General features: G+C 30.4%; 3 protein-coding genes across 3 annotated transcripts; 2 read left to right on the top strand and 1 right to left on the bottom strand.

Annotated features, from left to right (window-relative positions):
* Window positions 1-2,520: 2,520 nt before the first annotated feature.
* Tsp_07217 (transmembrane GTPase fzo-1) lies at window positions 2,521-5,180 on the top strand. Its single transcript, XM_003381509.1, has 14 exons — window positions 2,521-2,556; window positions 2,644-2,751; window positions 2,862-2,958; window positions 3,027-3,100; window positions 3,195-3,316; window positions 3,376-3,502; window positions 3,591-3,695; window positions 3,755-3,857; window positions 3,914-4,125; window positions 4,188-4,289; window positions 4,423-4,619; window positions 4,717-4,851; window positions 4,982-5,041; window positions 5,171-5,180. The coding sequence occupies exons 1-14, from the start codon at window positions 2,521-2,523 to the stop codon at window positions 5,178-5,180; spliced, it is 1,488 nt and encodes a 495-aa protein (XP_003381557.1).
* Window positions 5,181-6,975: 1,795 nt separating this feature from the next.
* On the bottom strand, window positions 6,976-7,932 carry Tsp_07218 (putative methyl-CpG binding domain protein). The gene is made up of 4 exons (XM_003381508.1): window positions 7,653-7,932; window positions 7,310-7,426; window positions 7,150-7,252; window positions 6,976-7,081 (listed from the first exon to the last, which is right to left on the bottom strand). Exons 1-4 carry the CDS (start codon window positions 7,930-7,932, stop codon window positions 6,976-6,978), a joined length of 606 nt encoding a protein of 201 aa, XP_003381556.1.
* A 1,206-nt stretch (window positions 7,933-9,138) lies between these two features.
* On the top strand, window positions 9,139-14,459 carry Tsp_07219 (putative sentrin-specific protease 1). The gene is made up of 17 exons (XM_003381507.1): window positions 9,139-9,168; window positions 9,923-9,962; window positions 10,675-10,786; window positions 11,169-11,394; window positions 11,583-11,596; window positions 12,360-12,534; window positions 12,591-12,641; window positions 12,704-12,780; window positions 12,836-13,018; window positions 13,167-13,254; window positions 13,313-13,409; window positions 13,471-13,617; window positions 13,731-13,873; window positions 13,951-14,030; window positions 14,097-14,172; window positions 14,240-14,335; window positions 14,394-14,459. The coding sequence occupies exons 1-17, from the start codon at window positions 9,139-9,141 to the stop codon at window positions 14,457-14,459; spliced, it is 1,701 nt and encodes a 566-aa protein (XP_003381555.1).
* Window positions 14,460-14,645: the final 186 nt, after the last annotated feature.

Here is a 14,645-nt window from a genome sequence, read left to right as displayed (position 1 = left end):
AAAGATTTGAATCAATGAGCAATTAGACAAGGAAAACCAATACGAAAAAGACTTTACGGTCTAATAAAATAGCGAGATTACGGACTAATAAAATAGCGAGGACAACGACCAATAAATGAACAGTGGGACCGAATGGGAACAAAATTGAGCCCAAGTGGGACCATCCCTTTAGATTGGAATTTATCAGAAATTTATAGATGAAAGTTATTAATATAAAAAAGCTACTGCGTGAAACTTACCTCCGAATCTCCTTTGCTTTAAGCCGTCATAGTATCGAAAAGTTGACCAGTAGGCTACTGCTTAGCAATGCAAATGAAAACACTTCATTATAAAGTGATGCTGTTTAAATTTAAAAATATTTTTTAAGTATATTAACACTGATGCAATGCTATTTTGAAACTTTGAAATGAAAATTTTGAACAGAATTTATAATAATTTATTAATTAAAGAAACATTTGAAATGAAGTAATCAGCAGAAGTGAACTTCTTTTAACAAAGTGTTTTAGTTTTCTGTTGCTGGAGTCTAGCCAAACCCCTTTTGGTAATCGTAGGGTTAAATGATGAATGTTGAACAAATGAATTTGAGTAAAAGTAGCAGTTAAATCTGAAAATGTGCATATCAAAAAGAAGTCTGGAAATCTTTCAGTCGAGGCATTTCATCAAAACAATTGAAACTCCAGTCAATGCAACAGGAAACAAACTTATATAAATTTTATTTTTTTGAATTACAGTAAACTTTACTTAATTTTTAATAATTGTTACAGTATTTTTATGCTTTATTTGTTTGTTCATTTTTGATGCGCAGTTTAGATTAACTGTTTATTATTGTGATATATAAAATGAAAATTTATATGTATATTATTTATTCTGTTGCTTTTTTGAAAAAGCATTGATATAAAAATGTAAGCTTTAAACATTACATCTTACTATTAACCATTTGAGACTATTCGATTTGTCAATTAGTCAGTTGTATTATTTTATTATATTTTGAAATATCTTATATTATTGTTTCAGATGATTTATTTAAGTTATATTTGGTGATCACTGTGTTTTTAAATTTGTTATTTAATGCATTTGTGGATGAAGTTATTCATTTATCTAATATCTATCTGTTCAATCAAGGAAACTGCGAATTTCAATTACATTTACATATAAAAAGGAACTGTTGCAGAATAATTTTTATTTTGTAATTGGACGTCTCACTTTCAGTTATTTGGTGTAATTTTTAACAACTTGTTTAATGTACTGCAGTTGACAATGGATTTACCACCGATAAATGTAAACATGTCGACACCTGACTCTAGAGGACGTAGTAAAAGTTTACGACCTCCAGGTTTGAAGGTTCATTTTTTAAATATGAATGGTAAAGTATGTTTTTTTTCAGAAGCGGTCAATGCTAGTCCATCTCCACTTCACAAATTTGTTGAAGCGAAAGGAAAAATAAAAGATATTTTTATTCGAACAGAACAATGTATTGACAAAGTGTTTCGGGCAATTTGTGGTACGTTTGAGCTGGTTAATATTTCTTTTGTTTCGGCGACATTTTTTATATATTACAGAGCAGTCGTTTAATTGTGATTTGGTGGATGCTGATATTGTTGGTCGGGTAGAAAATTTGAAACAGGGAATTTCTTCTATTGGCAATATATTATCTCGAGATCACATGAAAGTGGTCTTCTTTGGAAAGTAATGTTTCTTGATATTTGTTGAATTATTACGAAAAGTAGATACTGAGATCATTTAAGAACAAGCAATGGTAAGAGCACTTCGATAAACGCGATGCTTCGTTCCAAAGTGCTTCCAACAGGAATGGGACACACTACGCGTTGTTTCATTCAAGTAGAAGGAACTGATGCAGCGCAGAAGTATATACAGTTTGATAATAGTAGTGATAAACTGGATGTGGAGGTAAAAGTATAAGTAGAAGTAAATTTTAAAATATTTGAATTTCTCTCGCTTCAATAGACTATTCATCAAAAGGCCAGTGCCTTTTGTAACAGCGACTTAGGTGAGGATGTGATGGTACGATTGTACTGGCCAAAATCGGATTCTACTCTTTTACAGAACGAAGTTGTCCTTCTTGATAGGTGATTTGTGTTTAATTGTTATTAATTTTTTTTTCAACGTGAAATATAATTTAGTCCTGGAATCGACGTTGCTCCACAGTATGATGAATGGATTAACAAGCACTGTGGCGATGCAGACGTCTTCGTGTTTGTTTGCAATGCCGAAGCTACTCTTACAGAAACGGTAAGTAGGGGCTTACTGAAGTGAAACATTAGTGTCGATTTGCTTCTGTATTGGATAAACTTTTTGTCCTGAACTAACCGAGAGTAGGGTTTTTAGACCGTCTGATATAACAATTCTTGTTTGTTTGTTGTTTTTTCTTTGACAATCAAAGGGTGAAGCAGTCTGTAAAAATCAACATTCTATTCACCCGAATAATGTTAACTTTCTACCACATACAACGGTGCCATTCGAAAATTTTTTTTTAAAAAGACTTGTAGAAATGAAGCTTAGATGCTAGTTGTAGTTGAAACAGGCCGACATTGGCTGGTATTTAATTAAAATTTTATTTCCGTTGAATTTATTTTTAAACATAAAAGTAGTATTTAAGTTAAATCGATTTTTACTAATTTTTAGGAGAAGAGCTTTTTTCGACATGTTAAAGATAAGCTTTCGAAACCAAATATCTTCATCCTGAACAACAGGTGGGATGCCAGCGTCGATGAGCCAGAGTTTATTGATCAGGTACTTTTTTTGTTGAATACATGCATTTTTAAAAAATTGTCTCAATTTTGGTAAAGGTTCGAGAACAACACATGAATAGGTGTATTGATTTTTTGGTGAATGATTTGCAGTCGTGCACCGAGAAAGAAGCACGGAATAGAATATTTTTCGTATCTTCTCGTGAGATGCTCTACACCAGACTGAAACAGAAGGGGATTCACTCTCCATGTATCTTTCTCATGTTGTTGTATACTTTTTTATCTTGATTTATTTTAATATATTGTTACCTTAAACAGGTGCTTCCTCAGCTCCTCCTGAACGTTTCGAAGAACGGTGTATGGAATTTCAGAATTTTGAACGTCAGTTTGAGGTGAAAAAAAAAACATATTTATTATATTGTTTATTATATTATTAATTTGATAGTATAACTGAATGTAATTTTTGTTTTTGTTTTTAATTTTTAGTTATGTATCTCTAAAACTGCAATTGTGACGAAGTTTTATTCACATGTTGAAAAGGGAAAAGCAATCTGCGAAGAAGTTTGCGAACTCCTTGACACACTTTTGGTTAAGATTAAAGCTGAACTGTGAGCTTTATTGCTGTTTCAATTTGCTAATTTTAAATACATATATGTTTGAATTTCAGAAAGGAGAAATCTGAAAGATTAAAGGGAATGGAATCTTCTTATAAAAGTGCCGAGGAGGATGTGGTCAGTTGTTTGTCGAGTGCATCTGGTGTAGTTGAAGATCTTTCAAAAAAAGTCCGCAAACGAGTAATGAATAATACTATTTTATTCAATTAATTTGAAGATGTTCAAGTTTAATTTTCAAATAAAAGTTTTTTTTTAAAATCATTTTTAGATTTCTTCTGAATTCGACTGCCAAACAAATCGATTTGATGCAATGTTGGAGCATTTTTCGCGCGAGTTTTCCAGTGATCCTGATCATTTGAAAGATTACAAAAAGGTTTTATTGTTGTTTGCGTATTTATATATTTGTACATTGCTTTTAACCATTTGTTTAAGAAACTGATTAAATTTGTCGACAACGTATTGAATACTGAATTTATCGACTCCTGTACAGGCCGACTACTTCCAGAAGTTTACAAAGAAGAACAATCATTAGAAAGTATTCTTTGTTTATTTTTGAACATATTAAGCATATTATTTAATTTGATTGTTTAGTGCATTTTTTGAGCTGCTTGCCACCATCTTGCAGGGACAATATTCTGAGCTCTAACCCGAAAAGGGCACCTTTTAAATTTTCCTTTGTCATTCCTTGCGACCAGTTGTTCAAAGATTTCGAAGAGCATTTGGAATTCCAATTTTCACTCGGCATTGCGCATCTGATGCGCAAATTGAGCAGCTACAAATGTTTGGATTTTCACAGCAACAAAGTCTCAAATTATATCAGGGGTTAATTTTTTTTACAACAAACTTTTATGTGCACATTTTTCAGGCTGTTCAAGGGGAAGAGATGTACGCCCAATCATCAGCTGTTGTGCGATATGCCTCGGCTGTGGCCGACGGAGGCGTTGGGATACTTTTATTACTTGCGTTGGTAGGATTTTTGGAATGATTTCAACTTTAGCTTTCAGTTCATTTCTTTTTCACTAGTGAAATGTGAAAATTTTGTTAATTTTATACAAAATTTGTTTTTTAATACTTTTTATCAGCAATTTTGTAATCATTAGATTAAAAGAACAGTTGGTTGGCCTGTAATTGTGACAATTATTTCAATTTACGAGCTGATTTATTTGTACGAAAGGCTTAGCTGGAACGAGAAAGCCAAGGAACGAAAATTTAAGCGGCAGTTTTCGGACCACCTCAGTCGCAAGTTGAAAATCATGGAAGTTACTATAATTAGCACTTTTCAGCAGCAGATACAGAGGTGTGCTTGTTTCGAATATTGTACATTTTTAGTTTAATTAATTAATTAATTTTTCTTGTCTTGTTTTTTTGATTTTAATTGGCATTTTTGTTTGCAGAGAGATTGATGATCTTGCTTGTCGATTGGATGCAGTCGCGACCACAGCTTTGTCTGAAACCAAGGATGAAATAAAAGCATTGGAAAAGCAAGTGGCCGTATTGGAGAAAGTGACGTCAGAATATACTCCAGTGAAGTGAGAATTTTTTTTTTCAAAACAAAGCATTACACAATGTTTAATTGCGAAATTTCTTATTTTGTTTTGCATGTGTTACACAGTTGTAATTTTTTTTTAAAAATTGCTTATATAGTTATTGCATTTTTAGAAAAGACTTTGTTATGCTTCAAGGTGAACTGGAGAATTTCAAAAACAGCTACTTGCGTCCGTATTTGTGAGAAATTTATTATTTTGAAAAATAGTAGTGAATGGAAAAAAAAGAGTGTTTCGGAATTTTTCGCGAACTTCGTTCGTTTTCATTCATTTAGAATAAAATTTAAATCAGAATTTTTTTTAGTATGAGTTGAAATTTCAAAACGTCCAACGTAATATAATATGCATATTTTCGAGTAGGAAGTTTTCTATTTTTCACTGATGATGAATGCCGGGAACTCGCATGCATCGTGTGTTTTTGATGTTTTACTACTTCAAACAGCTGTGTGTATATCAATCTTGATGTTATTTATATTGTTGAGTTTTTTTATTTCACGTCCGTCTACTGGAGCTGCCAATAATTGACGTTCCTGATGCAATTAGTGAATTGTGTGAAATTACTGAGATTCCCATTTTTATTTATTTATTCAGTTTCAGAAAAAAAAATTTCTGTTTCATTTATATTCGCATCAAGAGAATAAAACGTGAACTCATTGAATTGGTGTCCACGTATCAAGAAAAAAACACTAATAAGCGACGCTTTTTTGAGGGTCGACGTGCGCACATTAACAACGATGCTTTTCGTTAATGTACTGATAATACTTAATTGTCGTTTTTTATGCATTTGGTGTACGGTAATGGGAGCGAAGTCGCGTATGCGGTACGGATGTAAACGGTGAATACTTTTCAGATAACAGTTGCACAAATGAAAATATGCAAGCATCATCTCAACAATGTTTGAAGGTTAAGGTTGTACAATTGCTCGATTTTTGAGTGCTTTTTCTCATTTATACGAAAAAAAGTTGTCGTGTTTTCTTTGAAAATTTAATGAATGTTGCTTTGTTGTTTAAAAACTTTAATCGAGAGTAGCAGGTTTTAATTGCTTAATATTATTTTGCGTTTTGCAAAATGTTGCAGACATTTTTAGTTCAGAAAAACCACCACCAACTGGCACTGATAAAGATGATAGCATTTTCTGTTTGACGAAGCATGCATAAAATGGAATTCATTTGTCGTCATTCTGCTGCTGATCAAACGAATGCTTAAGGTGCCCTTTTAGTAGAATGACATTCTCTTGGTGAAAAGGAAGAAGGTTGAATGTGGATGCAAAAGGCAAGTAACAAGGCAGAAGTAACCACATGTAACAATAAATTAATAGTAAATTTTTTTAATTATTTCCTTTTCTGCACAAAAAATAGAATCATTCAAAATGGTTAAATAGGCTGTGAATTAAAAACAATTATTAGCTCATGCAACTTTTATTTTATAAAAGAAATAGCAACAGTTGTGATAAAGACTGAGCAAAAAAAAACTAGAATAAGGAAGCATTTATATTTAGAACGTGAGATGAAATATTCTCATCAAGGAAGTTTTGATTGAAAAGCATGCACTGGTGTTGTTAATCATCATTTTTACGTTTTGGTTAGAGCATATTTGAAAATCTGCTTTATTCTCCTTTTTAAAAGCAGTATTTCTCATAATAATACGTATCTTAAGTAAAGGGGAGTGCAAAAGAACACATACAGTGGTGATTTTTTTTTAATTAACATTCTCAAAAATAACACTGAAAGAATTTTTCGTTCAAAGAACATCAACACACTTTTTAGCGAATAATAAATTATTTATCATTGCACGAATTCACTTGAATGATTAAAAAGAATGACCAGTTTTTCACCACGTCACATATTGATTTTAAAAAGGTATACATGAATCATTTGGTTTTTTATCATGTTTGTACTGTAGATTGTGAGAAAACTCACAATGACATTTATTAAATTAAATAGGAAAGTGTACTCTGATAAACCAAATGTACAGAGTATGTTAATAATTTTATGTATGTATATGAAACAAGATCAACAAATTAAGAAGTCATATCTTCAGGGTTCGAATCGACGACGTTGGGATTTACCTACAAGATAACAATATAATAACTTTATCATAAAATTCAATTCAACATGCTTGTAAAACATCATTATCATCAATTTCAGGGTTTTCAATTTTAATCTTCACTTCCATTGTTCTCGCAAATTTTGCTTTCGTTCCAAACCTGAATCCTCTAAAATTTGAAACACGAGTACAATTAATTAATTGTTTCTTATCAAAAAAAATATATATACAACTGACGCGTCTCGTTTATATTCAAGTGGGCTTCCAGTGCCGAGAAGGTAACGTCGAAAAGTGAAATTTTCTGGTCCAAGTCCATTCATGCTTTGCGGGTTCATGATAGCTAAAGGATCGCAATAATTACAGATCTGCTTTTCTGTTTATCTTCTACTTTACATACCGAATCGTTCGACTTCTTTACTAGAACGAAATTTAATTCCACTGGGTGAAATGTAATATACATCAGCACTGGTCGATTTGGATGGTAAAGCGCGCAAAACTAATTCCCTTTTCCACCCTTAAAAAAAAGTTGTTGTTTTCATCATTAATTAAAACTGTTTTTTTATTTTTGCCATATTGGAACGGCTTTTCATAGGGTTCTTTTTGTTGGGGAGTCAAATCTGCTATGTCCAGAGCCTTGCGTCTTCTTACTTTGACCTTTTTGGAAGATTTACGCTTCGCGGGATTCACTGCTGTTTTAAACATGTTTTTTTTACGCATCTTTCTTTTTCTACGTACCACACCCTCTTGTGTAATAAACTGTTCTGAAGTACCAGGTAAACATGATTGCTGTATTAAATTCTGATCGTCGACAGTCTTTGCAGTTTCCTCTGGTAAGGTTAACCCGTAAATTTCCAATACTTCTCTTGGAGCACCAAGAGATTCACTTATCTGTTTCTTAACCGTTTCAGTGTCTTTCAATAGAAATTCAAGTTCTTCAATAATGCCATCTATACTCGTATCTCCACTTTCATGTCTTGCCTTTATGCATTCATAAGACAGATCTCCCTTATCAGTGTTCATATTACCTAAAAATAATTTTTATATGTGGAATCTTAAAAAATAAAATTCTAATGTAGAGAATGTAAAAAACAACTACAATTAAATTCCTCAAACAAAATTTTTCAGCAACGACACGCTCTTTCAGCAAAAGGGCGATTGATTTTGCATACGTTTCCCATGTTTACATTACAGCACATGATCAGCAATGTAAAAATGGCAAAAACAATATGAAAACTGTTGCAACCTGAAAAGCAATTCTTGAAAATTTTGACATTCACAGAAAAGCATTAAAATTAAAAAATTTATGTTTTGGAAAAGCTTACTTGAATAAATGTACTGCAAAATTGCAAAATTCAAATCAACATCATTGCATACTCACCGCAAAAACATTGTTGCAATAATAAATAGCTTACAGTAGGTGGAAAACAAAAATTAGGTGAAATTGATTTTCTGAATTATTGCGTGCATAGAAAGTAATGAAGAAAAGAAACATCACATTTTATTTATTTAACCTGTTTCTTTTTCAATTTCAATGAATAAACCAAAAATACAAGTAAACATCATGAACAATATTACAACTTCACCCACGCAGTTGTAGTATTGATTTCGTAATCCTTGTGTTTATTTGCTTTTTAGTTTTCATAAGATTTTTTCTCATCTACGGTTAACAGAACAGGTGCAATTTCCTATCTGTCCACATTTTGATAATAACAACATTCAGGATAATGAACAAGTAAAACATAACTGACAATAATTGATGTGTCATATTATGTAAAAATAAAAGCCACTGCTTTTACGTTGTTAATTGGAACATCAGCGTGGAATATATACTGAAAAAAAATAAAAACTGCTGTACCATATCCCAATTTCATTATTTTCTCTTCTGAACTTTAATTCCAAAGCTGTGGATTGCTCAAGTATACAAGAGTATTTTTTTATTACCATAAGATAATATACAGCTGCTAATTTACTTATTGTTTAAAACTATGACAGAATACAATGAAATCCAATGAGCTGCTTTTAAAATACTCTCAACGATTACATATTTGTAAAAGATATAGTTACAAACTGTTCACAGTGGGAAAAATCTAACAGAATAAAAAAACCACTTGTAGAATTCAAAATCACAAATATATTCTACATAACCATAACAGAACAATTAAGATGACAACTCATACATTGAATCATTACACCAGGAAGTAATGATTAATCAGCTGTTTTTCAAGCATGGCTGTAGCACATCGCATCACAACGCGTGTAAAATAATTTATTATTTAATAAAATACAATAATTCTAATTAGACATATTCTCTAAAAATATTATAAATGATATTTGGTAAAAGAGCTTTTTCACATCTTTGCTGTAAAATGGTAACAAGTATTACTGTAATTGAAAAGCATTGTTATCAGCTGTTTAAAAGTTTCGTGAAAATGAAGTAGAAACAAATTGCATTTTGTTTGTTAAAAGTAAATTTTTTCAATTAAACTGTACAGATTGCTAACATGTACTGTGATGGGTACGTTAATAATTGAATTTTCCCTATATAAAAATCATGTGTTTTAGGCAAGTATTTATATTAATAAAATGTGAAAATGATAATGATTTAAAGCACTGCAGTTTTATTCATCATATCATGTTTAGATTTCAAGTTGATAAATTATAAAATTTCTTGCATATTGTATATTGTTGTCATTTATAAAGAATCAATGTTTCCTTAACAAAACAATATACACAGTAAAAATGAAAATCAAGTTATTATATATAATAAATTTTAAATTTTTGTTAACATGAGGCTACCTATAATTTAAATGCTGTAATATTGCAGAAACTGTTCATGAAAATAGTTTAATAAAAAAACAATTATAAATAATAATTTTTCATTGCATTTGCACAATGTCTTTTTCATTTCTTAACGTTCTAACGTTGTTGCACAAAACTCAGAATAAAATTTCTACATTCATCAACACATTTATGTAATATTAAACTGTAATTTGACGAATTTTCAATTTAGCTTATCATTACGATAATCAATTTCAAACCAAGCTATTTAGGTAATTATACTGGCAAATGCATCACAAGTTGTTGAGTTATATTGAATTAGTCCTATGCTTACTGTTGTATTATATTGAATTAGCCCATCAGTAGATACTGAAAACAGACCCCATGAGTAGACTAAAGAAGGTTACGGATATGTAGAACAACAAGTTTTTATTATAATTCTTCAGTTTTAAACAGCTGCAAATTATTATGCTTTTTCTTCATATTGCGGTGAAGAATTGAAATTTCTATTTGATCACAATTTCTATACTTCCAATACTCGTTTTACTAAAGCTAAAGCAAACTGCACTACATATTATAACAGCGTATTTAAACAAACATTTTAATTCTTTAATAATTTTCAAATGTTAAATTTCTCTGCCGTTTTTAATGAGGATTTTTAATTTTGTAGATTTAACTCACCAGTTTCAGAAATTTATTTAGAAATAAAATTGTTTTGTTCAAATGTTAAAAATAGTACTTAGTTTAATTTATTAATTCACTAATTTTACAGTATTTTGAAATGCTATAATTTAAAAATAATTTTCCCAAAGTAAATGTATAAAATTTTATTGTTTTTTCTTTACAATTAATTTCTTACTTGAAACATTTTTGACAAATTTTATTTTACTGTAGCTCAATTTCGGAACCGCGTCATTTGACTATACATTATTTTTGGTAACTTTTGATTCATAAGCATAACTTTTGTATCGTATCTTTCTGTAGATCAAAGTTTCCCACTCTCTCATGTTGTTACTACTTCTGCTCTGGCAGTAGTACTTTTCATGAATTTTCTCTACACTTCAAATTCAAGAAAGCGAAAAAACGGTTTTAATAGGTAAATACGAATTTTTCATCTTGCGTGTATTCTATTGTGTATTCAGATAGCTTTTTAATAGTTGTCTTGATGATGTGAATTTCTTCGGAAGGGCATTTATAATTTATTAATTTTTTATATTAAGAAATTGAAAGTACTTTTTTAAAATTTCATGATTTTGTTTTGTTATTTATTTGTGGCGAAGCTGTGTGTTATTTATAATTTAGGAAGTATTGTTTGTGAATCTTTCTCAGAAATTTTAAATTATGGTAAATGTATTTATTTTAACAAAATTAAACAGATGTGGAGTTGTTGATTAAGCTTTTAATAGTTTGAACACGTATGTTTATTAATTGCATTGAGCTTCTGATTTCTGTTTTATTTTGTAATTAAAATATTATAGCTTTGCTGTTGAAGATACTGTGTGTAAACGTAAAAAGACCCAGAATGAATTATACGCTAAAGCGAATGAAAATGTATGGTATTATTTTAATGAGAGTAAAATGTGGCTACTAGGAAAGATTGGAATTTTGAAAGATAAAAATGTGGCATCCCCACAAATAAATACTTCAGGAACAGCGTTGTCAGAAAGACAGCGTTCAGTGACAAATTTGAATCAATCTTTAATTGTTAATTCTGGAATTACTCATAATTCTTCAAATTCTGCACCCAGTTTTCGGGACGAATATTCTTCAACTTGTGAAGAAGAAAATACAGATGACTCTTTTTTGAACAGTTCTTTTCAAAGTTCTGTCAGAACTGAGTACGAAAAGTTCAACAATACCAAAGAATCCTTTTTAAATTATTCAAAATGCAGCAACGTTGGCGAAGGTAAAACTTTTCATTATTTTACGAATTTTGATCATTTTATTATTTTAAAATAATTTTGTAGTATAAGAATAAATAGGCTCATATATTTCAGTTATTCATTTTAACATTTTTGTCATGCTATTATCTCTGACCTATTTTTTGCCTTGAAAACTTCTCGAAAGCAGTTTTATTTGATTTAAAAAATTTTCATTACTGTTGTATGATATTTTTCGAGCGGTTAAATTTAAATTTAAATGCATCGGATTTGTGCAATTTCTCCTAGAAGTGGAGTAAGCATTTATTTTGTAGATACTGTCTGACAATCAAGTTTTATTTTGCATTTTTATGTATATTGAAAATTTGCATGAGTTATTAAAATGAATAATTTGCTTTTTGAAAAACTTATATTGATAGAATTGAAGTTTTAGTTTTGTTGTTGTTGATTTTATTTTCAAATATAAACTACTCCATGTTCGTACTGTATTAATTTTTGGTTGATTGTATTTATTAATATTTGTTATCAACACTTCAGTTAGTTGTTTCAAAAAAGTGATATATTTTGATAAACATTAATTAAAAATAATATTTAATTACTGAATTATGAGCTGATTCATGATATGATTTTTTTTGTTTTCATTTTTTGCTTTTCTCCGTAACATTGGAGTGATTTAATTCTGAATTTAATAAGTTAATTATTTAATAATATGGTTTTGCTTTAATTTTTGACTGTGACTTTTGAAATGTTTAATTTGAATAAAATTTTATTCTAAACATGAGTTTAAAGAGTTTCGGCCGTTGTTGCAACGTTGGAAGGAGAAAGTGTGAATGAATGTATTGTTTTCAATTTAGGTGAATTTTCATATTCATCGAGTAAAGTTAATTTGTCGCCCCGTTTTGCACCGAAAAATAACTGCGCATCGAAAATTGTTGATACTTCATTTTCAGCACTTGAAGACAGGGTATTTATTATGATTTTCTATTTTTTTTTACTTTTTATCAGTCTGATTTTGTTTAGTCCGATGATGAAGATGATTTTGAGATGTATGTTAAAACTGAAGAGCTACCGGTAGGAGATAAGTTTATAATTTTAAATGTGATTAATCGACCGGTGAGGTGAATAATTTTCAGCCTGTGTGCGACGGTCAGATCGAAGAATTTCACGATAATGTCAATTCAGGCGAATCTGTTTCACCAGAATCGGCAAAGTAATAATAATGGTATGGGTGAATTGTGAATATTTATTAATAATAAATATTTCAGAGTGAATGAAGAAAGCCAATACTTTTCCTGCGAAGAATCATCGGAGCCGGAAATTACAAAAGAACCAAATCAGAATGAAAAAAGTTTGCTCAAAGGGGCTTCCAATGGGGATGCACTTTCCAATTTTGACTTTCCACCGGAAAAATCCACAGGCCGGCTCATGTCACTCTTCAACGATACACTGTACGAATGTTGTTGAAATTATTAGTTTTTCTTTATTATTGTAATTCAACGTGTTCGTTGATAATATTTGTATTTGTTAATGAAAAATAGTGAATGGAAATTTTTACATAATACAGAAATGAAAATGATGTGTTTTTTATTGTTTTAGACCGAATACGTTTTCGTCAAAAATTGGAGAACTACGGAATGACTTATCCAGAATTTTTGCAAATTTATTCAAACGCCATGATACTCTGGTGAGATGATTTGTTTGTTATTTTTAATTGAGCTGCATAGATTATTTATTATGATTAGAAAACTGTCAGCAATGGTTCAATAGGAAGTTTCACTGCGCGTCCTTTCCCAAGGTTCCAAGTTCTCAGCATTAAAGCGTATGAATATCGAGGTTGTGGTTGTTGTTTTTTCTTTTGGATATTTCAATTTCAATTATTCAAAGTGGTATTTTTGATTAGAATTAACAGCAGAAGAGGCTCAAGTGGTGAAAAAAGCGTGGCAAGAGAAAAACAGTGATAAAATTTTATCTTCTGGATTTGGTATTGATATTCGGCCGAACGATTTGAAAACTTTGGCTGGTGGTAATTGGCTGAATGATGAAGTCAGTTTTACAGATTTTATTATTATTATTTGAATAATTGCTGTTATTGTAAGGTGATAAATTTCTATTTCAATTTGATCGTTGAAAGAAGCAAGAAAAATTGTTCATTACCTACAGTTTACGTTTTCAATTCGTTTTTTTGCCTGAAATTGAGTCGAAGTGGCTTCGACGGTGTGAAACGGTGGACCCGAAACGTGAACATATTCAATCATGATTTTTTGTTCATTCCAGTTCACAGTTCAGCTCATTGGACTCTTGCCGTATGGCATCTTTTTTTTTTTTTATTTTTACACTACCACAGTGATGAATGAATAAATTTTATTTAAATTTTGTTTAGACGATAGATTTTCGTAAAAAAACGGTTCTTCATTACGATTCTCTCGGTGGTAGCAATGCAACGTTGCTTCGTTCACTTAAGTGAGTGGTATTTTTTATTGATTTTATACCATTTCAACACATCTTCTACTGTATTTGGATTTGTAGAGAATATCTCTGCCAAGAAAGTAAAGCAAAAGGCCACGATTTGCACATAGATCAGTGGACCTTTTCCAATGCAGAGGTAAGATTTTAAATTTTCCAAACAAACTGAACATTTTCCTTTTTAAAATTTGCCTTTCCATTCACAGGGTGTACCTAGACAGGGTAATTTTAACGATTGTGGAGTTTTCGTATGTAAATTTGCAGATTATTTGTCACGTGATGCTGAGCTATCATTCAATCAAGTAAAAAAAAAGCACTTTAAAATATTTGTTGAAATTGGAATTTTATTTATCATTTTAGAGTCATATGGCGAATTTTCGTCTTTGCATAGCTTATGAAATTTTGAACAAACAGTTAATTTGTTGATGATGTGTTTTTTTTGAATTAAATATCTACAAGTAAAAACTATCTCATGCAAATAAATTTTGCTGTGTTTCTGTTGTTGTTTTCATGCCAGCGATGAGATCGCATATTGTGTTCATTATTTTCTGCGTTGTTTTTTTTTGTAAATATATCAATTATTTATTTTTCTTGTTCTTTGCTGTTTGTTGT

The sequence above is a fragment of the Trichinella spiralis genome, assembly GCF_000181795.1.
Source record: "Trichinella spiralis strain ISS 195 chromosome Unknown Scfld1, whole genome shotgun sequence".
In the NCBI taxonomy this organism is placed as follows: Eukaryota; Metazoa; Nematoda; class Enoplea; order Trichinellida; family Trichinellidae; genus Trichinella; species Trichinella spiralis.
Note: the sequence above shows the minus strand (reverse complement) of the source record. Positions and strands in the feature narration are given on the sequence as shown.

Excerpts from the sequence above, each read along its gene's own strand:
- Tsp_07217 (XM_003381509.1), top strand. The coding sequence starts at position 2,521 with ATGCTAGTTGTAGTTGAAACAGGCCGACATTGGCTG. Across the intron at positions 2,557-2,643 it reads AAACAGGCCGACATTGGCTG|GAGAAGAGCTTTTTTCGACA; the intron begins GTATTTAATTAA and ends ACTAATTTTTAG. Across the intron at positions 3,317-3,375 it reads GTTAAGATTAAAGCTGAACT|AAAGGAGAAATCTGAAAGAT; the intron begins GTGAGCTTTATT and ends TTTGAATTTCAG.
- Tsp_07218 (XM_003381508.1), bottom strand. The coding sequence starts at position 7,932 with ATGAACACTGATAAGGGAGATCTGTCTTATGAATGCATAAAGGCAAGA. Across the intron at positions 7,427-7,652 it reads ACAGTTTATTACACAAGAGG|GGTGGAAAAGGGAATTAGTT; the intron begins GTGTGGTACGTA and ends CTTTTTTTTAAG. Across the intron at positions 7,082-7,149 it reads CTTGAATATAAACGAGACGC|AGGATTCAGGTTTGGAACGA; the intron begins GTCAGTTGTATA and ends TTCAAATTTTAG.
- Tsp_07219 (XM_003381507.1), top strand. The coding sequence starts at position 9,139 with ATGGCTGTAGCACATCGCATCACAACGCGT. Across the intron at positions 12,642-12,703 it reads TTAAAACTGAAGAGCTACCG|CCTGTGTGCGACGGTCAGAT; the intron begins GTAGGAGATAAG and ends AATAATTTTCAG. Across the intron at positions 14,173-14,239 it reads GGACCTTTTCCAATGCAGAG|GGTGTACCTAGACAGGGTAA; the intron begins GTAAGATTTTAA and ends TTCCATTCACAG.